Source organism: Salvelinus fontinalis, unplaced genomic scaffold, assembly GCF_029448725.1.
Source record: "Salvelinus fontinalis isolate EN_2023a unplaced genomic scaffold, ASM2944872v1 scaffold_0107, whole genome shotgun sequence".
Classification (NCBI taxonomy): Eukaryota; Metazoa; Chordata; class Actinopteri; order Salmoniformes; family Salmonidae; genus Salvelinus; species Salvelinus fontinalis.
This window is the reverse complement of record NW_026600316.1, coordinates 188,659-197,348: the sequence shown is the minus strand read 5'-3', so window position 1 is coordinate 197,348 and position 8,690 is coordinate 188,659. Positions and strand designations below refer to the sequence as shown.

Genomic DNA, 8,690 nt, shown 5'->3' with positions numbered 1-8,690 from the left:
GTATCTGACTCCCAGGGTGTCTGTATCTGACTCCCAGGGTGTCTATCTGACTCCCAGGGTGTCTATCTGACTCCCAGGGTGTCTATCTGACTCCCAGGGTGTCTATCTGACTCCCAGGGTGTCTATCTGACTCCCAGGGTGTCTATCTGACTCCCAGGGTGTCTATCTGACTCCCAGGGTGTCTATCTGACTCCCAGGGTGTCTATCTGACTCCCAGGGTGTCTATCTGACTCCCAGGGTGTCTGTATCTGACTCCCAGGGTGTCTGTATCTGACTCCCAGAGTGTCTGTCTGACTTCCTGTCTGTATCTGACTCCCAGGGTGTCTATCTGACTCCCAGGGTGTCTATCTGACTCCCAGGGTGTCTATCTGACTCCCAGGGTGTCTATCTGACTCCCAGGGTGTCTATCTGACTCCCAGGGTGTCTATCTGACTCCCAGGGTGTCTATCTGACTCCCAGGGTGTCTATCTGACTCCCAGGGTGTCTGTATCTGACTCCCAGGGTGTCTGTATCTGACTCCCAGAGTGTCTGTATCTGACTCCCAGAGTGTCTGTATCTGACTCCCAGAGTGTCTGTATCTGACTCCCAGAGTGTCTGTATCTGACTCCCAGAGTGTCTGTATCTGACTCCCAGAGTGTCTGTCTGACTCCCTGTCTGTCTGACTCCCGGGGTGTGTGTCTGACTCCCTGTCTGTCTGACTCCCGGGGTGTCTGTCTGACTTCCTGTCTGTCTGACTTCCTGTCTGTCTGACTCCCGGGGTGTGTGTCTGACTTCCTGTCTGTCTGACTCCCAGGGTGTCTGTCTGACTTCCTGTCTGTCTGACTCCCTGTGTATGTGTATGTCTGACTCCCTGTCTGTCTGACTCCCAGGGTGTCTGTCTGACTCCCAGGGTGTGTGTCTGACTCCCTGTGTGTGTGTCTGTCTGACTTCCTGTCTGTCTCACTCCCTGTGTATGTGTCTGTCTGACTCCCTGTCTGTCTGACTCCCAGGGTGTCTGTCTGACTCCCTGTGTGTGTGTCTGTCTGACTTCCTGTCTGTCTGACTCCCGGGGTGTGTGTCTGACTCCCTGTCTGTCTGACTCCCTGTGTATGTGTCTGTCTGACTCCCTGTCTGTCTGACTCCCAGGGTGTCAATAGATAAAGGTCTTGTGTGAACAAGGTTAACTCTCTGTCCTCTTCTCAAATCCAACCTAATCATTAATGTCCTATTTGTCAATGTCATATAAAAGCACATTTCAGTGATACTGTATGTGTTCCAAACGGCACCCTGTTTCCTACATAGTGCACTATTTTGGACCAGAGCCTATATAGGAGATAGGTGGCTATCTGGGACAGAAACAAATTAATTCCAGCTGAGCTCACCGTGACAACGCTGTATTGTTTAATCTTTTTGAACCCTGCCCCCCTCCCGATCTAACCATAATGACGTCTCACTCGCTGGTTGGCTGTACGCGACGCAGACCCCGGAAGACTTTTCTTCGCCCAATTTGTACAAGGGTCGCCACTAGTTACCACAGACACAAAGTCAAAACCCCCCGCCTATTTCGTCCATTTCTATCAATTAAAATGTTATTTTAAACCTAACCTTAACCACACCGATAGCCGTATACATAACCCTAAATTAAGAGCAAACATCTCATTTGTGTATGAATTTATACAATTTTGACTTTGTGACTGTTGCATCTAGTGAAAACCCAGCATAAATTGCAACATTACTGAGCCTCTCATTTGTAACTAAAGGGTTCATTCAATACAGCAACTATCGTCAAGCGACCACTTCCACAACCAAGATCTTCAAGAAACAATATTTCCGGGATCAATTTTACATCGCGTCAGTAACAAGGAGACATCTGATAATACCGATAACGGAAGTGGGTTTTTTGCGAATTGAAATTTATCCGTGAGATCGGGTAGTTGACTCCGCAGTGGTAAGTATTACTACTAAGTAGCTATGTAATTACTAATAAGTTAGAATAACGTTATAACTGTTACTGAACCCTTTGGACGCTCATATTTGTTGAGCTTGATGTCTATATCTCTTTCTCAGATTCATTTTAGCCGAGTAGAATAATCCAACCAATTCAGCGTTCTGACCCTTAACAACAGTAGTCAAGCACACATGCTAACTGGCTAACTTGCTAGCTACACATTTACTCGCCCAAGCAGAGCTGGTTAGTATGTTTTCACGTTACCCAGAGTGTTGGTGGACTGTAACTGTGCTGCTGGAAAACAATTTAATTACGTTTTTTAGTTTTTTGCCCGACTGTTTACTGACACCGGCCATATTCAACGGGTGTTGATGGTTCGTAAATTCATCAATTATCCTGCGTTCTGGTCCACTCAAGACGCTCTGAAATCGGAGTAGAGAGCCAGAGTGAATTTACGAACGCACCCCCAAATCAGAACGGAATTAAAAAGTTCCTGTATTTAGCTGGCTTCCGACATTCTGGATTAATGCATGTAATTCTATATGTGTATGTATGAGTTACTATATGTAATTATATATGTAAATGTATATGTGAATCTATATGTCTCGATGTCTGACTTCATCGTGAAAGTTGTTTTGCAGAGTTTAATAGTGTAACGACCCTGGGTTTATAAACGCGGATATCGACTCTGCCACTTGAGCATACCTTTCGGGGCACAGTCGATATCACGCTGGACTTCGGGTTTAGAAGGTCGAGGGTTCAAGGCCTGCTCCCTGCCTGTTTCATTACAATACATTCGCACACGGTTACGTGTTTTCTTTTCCAACAACGTGCTCCGTTGCACAGACACACAACCCTTCTCCAAATAGGCTAACATTATTAAACTGTTTTTAAGTGTGCTTTTTGGTTTCAGTTCCTTACTCAAGTGAGGGTCGTATTCTCTGAAGTTCAATTTGTCTCGCCTTTTCTAGTTTGTTTTAATTAAGGTTTCTTCACTCCAGGGACTTTTTCCTTGGCCAGTTGCCACCAGGGTTGGGCAGTAACGTTATCCGTTACATTACTCAGCAAACAAATATTGTAATCAGATTACAGATACTTTTGAAAAACTAGATGATTACTTTTAAATTCAGAAAATAGGTTTGTGGGAGCAATAAATATTTGACACTTATCTGTTTTCTCAATGACATTCAAATCAGCATTGGAAAAAAAGGCGGAATGTTTAAGTTTGTTCTACGTGAGTGAGTCTGACCACCAATCAGAGACCACTATGATGACACCCCAAATGATGACCACCAATCAGAGACCACTATGATGACACACCAAATGATGACCACCAATCAGAGACCACTATGATGACACACCAAATGTGTGTGATGGATCGCGGAAAAAGAGCAGGAATTGGCTTTTGTAGGCTACAGTCCGAACTATGTCTTCCACAATGGTGCGACTGCTGTCGGCATTCAAACATTATCCAACTTGAATAAACGCTTGGAGGTCAGGATGACAGCACTGGTGTAGTCTACGGCGATACGGATATCACTTATTATTGATATCTACACGGCGCACTGATGTGAATCACACTGCTGCTCTCTCGTTTAGTTATTTGCGCCTTACGGATTGTGGTTGTTGTGGACGGCTGTTCACTAATCTAAATGTGTATTTGAACCCAATAATGGTTGAATTCAATACATTTAATCGGCCTATCAATCATTGTTTTTGAAACCAGTGGACAATGAGCTCTTGCAACAGCTGCACAGTGCCCGATCAGTCTCCATGACAACAACATCATAAACAACAGAGTAGGGCGGCCTAATAAATCCCGAGTTTTCTAATAAATCCTGAGTTTTCTAATAAATCCTGAGTTTTGGGGTTATGTTCAGGTAAAATAGTTTAGCTAATCAAAAACTTCTATATTTCCAAGTCCTATTCTTGAAGATTAAGGGGTATAACAGTTTTTGGAATGACTGGAATTCTGATAGACTTTGTTTTTTATTATAAAGATATAATTTAATCGTATTATTATAATGTAGTAGAAAGCGTTGAGTTAGAAGAAGCCTACATAACCAACCCATAAAGTAACATGTAACATGCATATATGACCAGCTATGTAAACATTAACACTGATTTATCCTGCAATAGATGTCGTTCAATTGGTAACCACATTTTTTGGGGTCGTCTTCTAATGCCTCTTAAAGGGGAAAGTAATCTAAAAGTAACTGAGTTTGGGTAATCCAAGAGTTACATTACTGATTACAGTTTTGGACAAGTAACTAGCAACTGCAATGGATTACATTTAGACAGTAACCAACCCAACCCTGGTCGGATTACATTTAGACAGTAACCTACCCAACCCTGGTTGGATTACTTTTAGACAGTAACCAACCCTGGTTGGATTACATTTAGACAGTAACCTACCCTGGTTGGATTACATTTAGACAGTAACCAACCCAACCCTGGTCGGATTACATTTAGACAGTAACCAACCCTGGTCGGATTACATTTAGACAGTAACCAACCCTGGTCGGATTACATTTAGACAGTAACCTACCCTGGTTGGATTACATTTAGACAGTAACCAACCCAACCCTGGTTGGATTACATTTAGACAGTAACCTACCCTGGTTGGATTACATTTAGACAGTAACCAACCCAACCCTGGTCGGATTACATTTAGACAGTAACCAACCCTGGTCGGATTACATTTAGACAGTAACCAACCCTGGTCGGATTACATTTAGACAGTAACCTACCCTGGTCGGATTACATTTAGACAGTAACCAACCCTGGTCGGATTACATTTAGACAGTAACCAACCCTGGTCGGATTACATTTAGACAGTAACCAACCCTGGTCGGATTACATTTAGACAGTAACCAACCCAACCCTGGTCGGATTACATTTAGACAGTAACCAACCCAACCCTGGTCGGATTACATTTAGACAGTAACCAACCCAACCCTGGTCGGATTACATTTAGACAGTAACCTAGCCTGGTTGGATTACATTTAGACAGTAACCAACCCAACCCTGGTTGGATTACATTTAGACAGTAACCAACCCTGGTTGGATTACATTTAGACAGTAACCAACCCTGGTTGGATTACATTTAGACAGTAACCAACCCAACCTTGGTTGGATTACATTTAGACAGTAACCAACCCAACCCTGGTTGGATTACATTTAGACAGTAACCAACCCTGGTCGGATTACATTTAGACAGTAACCTACCCTGGTCGGATTACATTTAGACAGTAACCTACCCTGGTTGGATTACATTTAGACAGTAACCAACCCTGGTTGGATTACATTTAGACAGTAACCTACCCTGGTTGGATTACATTTAGACAGTAACCTACCCAACCCTGGTTGGATTACATTTAGAGACTAACCAACCCAACCCTGGTTGGATTACATTTAGACAGTAACCTACCCTGGTCGGATTACATTTAGACAGTAACCTACCCAACCCTGGTCGGATTACATTTAGACAGTAACCAACCCTGGTTGGATTACATTTAGACAGTAACCTACCCTGGTTGGATTACATTTAGACAGTAACCTACCCTGGTTGGATTACATTTAGACAGTAACCTACCCTGGTTGGATTACATTTAGACAGTATTCTACCCTGGTTGGATTACATTTAGACAGTAACCTACCCTGGTTGGATTACATTTAGACAGTAACCTACCCTGGTTGGATTACATTTAGACAGTAACCTACCCTGGTTGGATTACATTTAGACAGTAACCTACCCTGGTTGGATTACATTTAGACAGTAACCTACCCAACCCTGGTTGGATTACATTTAGACAGTAACCTACCCTGGTTGGATTACATTTAGACAGTAACCAACCCAACCCTGGTTGGATTACATTTAGACAGTAACCTACCCTGGTTGGATTACATTTAGACAGTAACCTACCCTGGTTGGATTACATTTAGACAGTAACCTACCCTGGTTGGATTACATTTAGACAGTAACCTACCCTGGTTGGATTACATTTAGACAGTAACCTACCCTGGTTGGATTACATTTAGACAGTAACCTACCCTGGTTGGATTACATTTAGACAGTAACCTACCCTGGTTGGATTACATTTAGACAGTAACCTACCCTGGTTGGATTACATTTAGACAGTAACCTACCCTGGTTGGATTACATTTAGACAGTAACCTACCCTGGTTGGATTACATTTAGACAGTAACCTACCCAACCCTGGTTGGATTACATTTAGACAGTAACCTACCCAACCCTGGTTGGATTACATTTAGACAGTCACCTACCCTGGTTGGATTACATTTAGACAGTAACCAACCCAACCCTGGTTGGATTACATTTAGACAGTAACCAACCCAACCCTGGTTGGATTACATTTAGACAGTAACCTACCCTGGTTGGATTACCTTTAGACAGTAACCTACCCTGGTTGGATTACATTTAGACAGTAACCAACCCTGGTTGGATTACATTTAGACAGTAACCTACCCTGGTTGGATTACATTTAGACAGTAACCTACCCTGGTTGGATTACATTTAGACAGTAACCTACCCTGGTTGGATTACATTTAGACAGTAACCTACCCTGGTTGGATTACATTTAGACAGTAACCTACCCTGGTTGGATTACATTTAGACAGTAACCTACCCTGGTTGGATTACATTTAGACAGTAACCTACCCTGGTTGGATTACATTTAGACAGTAACCTACCCTGGTTGGATTACATTTAGACAGTAACCTACCCTGGTTGGATTACATTTAGACAGTAACCAACCCAACCCTGGTTGGATTACATTTAGACAGTAACCTACCCTGGTTGGATTACATTTAGACAGTAACCAACCCTGGTTGGATTACATTTAGACAGTAACCTACCCTGGTTGGATTACATTTAGACAGTAACCTACCCTGGTTGGATTACATTTAGACAGTAACCTACCCTGGTTGGATTACATTTAGACAGTAACCTACCCTGGTTGGATTACATTTAGACAGTAACCTACCCTGGTTGGATTACATTTAGACAGTAACCTACCCTGGTTGGATTACATTTAGACAGTAACCTACCCTGGTTGGATTACATTTAGACAGTAACCTACCCTGGTTGGATTACATTTAGACAGTAACCTACCCAACCTCTGTGTCTCTGTCTCTGTCTCTCTCTCTCTGTCTCTCTCTCTCTCTCTCTCTCTCTGTGTCTCTCTCTCTCTCTCTGTGTCTCTCTCTGCGTCTGTCTCTCTCTCTCTCTGTCTCTCTCTCTCTCTGTCTCGCTCTCTCTGTGTCTCTAGATGTTTCAGATCAACAGAATTTGCTGTATAGGAGCAGGCTATGTGGGAGGACCAACCTGCAGTGTCATCGCCCACATGTGTCCAGAGATCCACGTGACTGTGGTCGACGTCAACGAATCTCGGATCAACGCCTGGAACTCCGACACACTGCCCATATACGAGGTACCGTATCACACACACACACACACACACACACAAGGTACCGTATCACACACACACACTGCCCATATACGAGGTACCGTACCGTATCACACACACACCACACACACTGCCCATATGCGAGGTACCGTACCGTATCACACACACACCGCACACACACACAGACATACAAACACACACATAGACGTCTAATAATGGACAAATATTATTCAACCCAGCTGTAATCACTCTAAGAGACTTACCAAAGAAGACTCACAGCTGTAATGACTCTTAGAGAGTTACACAGGAAGACTCCCAGCTGTAATGACTCTTAGAGACTTACCCAGGAAGACACCCAGCTGTAATCACTCTTAGAGACTTACCCAGGAAGACTCCCAGCTGTAATGACTCTTAGAGACTTACACAGGAAGACTCCCAGCTGTAATGACACTTAGAGACTTACCCAGGAAGACTCCCAGCTGTAATGACTCTTAGAGACTTACCCAGGAAGACTCCCAGCTGTAATGACTCTTAGAGACTTACCCAGGAAGACTCCCAGCTGTAATGACTCTTAGAGACTTACCCAGGAAGACTCCCAGCTGTAATGACTCTTAGAGACTTACCCAGGAAGACTCCCAGCTGTAATGACTCTCAGAGACTTACCCAGAAAGACTCCCAGCTGTAATGACTCTTAGAGACTTACTCAGGAAGACTCCCAGCTGTAATGACTCTCAGAGACTTACCCAGAAAGACTCCCAGCTGTAATGACTCTTAGAGACTTACCCAGGAAGACTCCCAGCTGTAATGACTCTTAGAGACTTACACAGGAAGACTCCCAGCTGTAATGACTCTTAGAGACTTACCCAGGAAGACTCCCAGCTGTAATGACTCTTAGAGACTTACCCAGGAAGACTCCCAGCTGTAATCACTCTTAGAGACTTACCCAGGAAGACTCCCAGCTGTAATGACTCTTAGAGACTTACACAGGAAGACTCCCAGCTGTAATCACTCTTAGAGACTTACACAGGAAGACTCCCAGCTGTAATGACTCTTAGAGACTTACCCAGGAAGACTCCCAGCTGTAATGACTCTTAGAGACTTACCCAGGAAGACTCCCAGCTGTAATGACTCTTAGAGACTTACCCAGGAAGACTCCCAGCTGTAATGACTCTTAGAGACTTACCCAGGAAGACTCCCAGCTGTAATGACTCTTAGAGACTTACCCAGGAAGACTCCCAGCTGTAGTGGCTCTTGGAGACTTACCCAGGAAGACTCCCAGCTGTAATGACTCTTAGAGACTTACCCAGGAAGACTCCCAGCTGTAATGACTTTTA

At 43.8% G+C, this 8,690-nt stretch overlaps 1 protein-coding gene across 1 annotated transcript in view; it reads left to right on the top strand.

Annotated features, from left to right (window-relative positions):
- Positions 1–1,472: 1,472 nt before the first annotated feature.
- LOC129843295 (UDP-glucose 6-dehydrogenase-like) overlaps positions 1,473–8,690 on the top strand; it is a 34,499-nt gene continuing 27,281 nt past the window's right edge. The window contains exons 1-2 of the mRNA XM_055911918.1: positions 1,473–1,927; positions 7,219–7,380. Coding sequence (XP_055767893.1) covers positions 7,219–7,380 — 162 coding nt within the window. The 5' untranslated portion in view covers positions 1,473–1,927. The remainder of the gene's footprint in view (positions 1,928–7,218; positions 7,381–8,690) is intronic.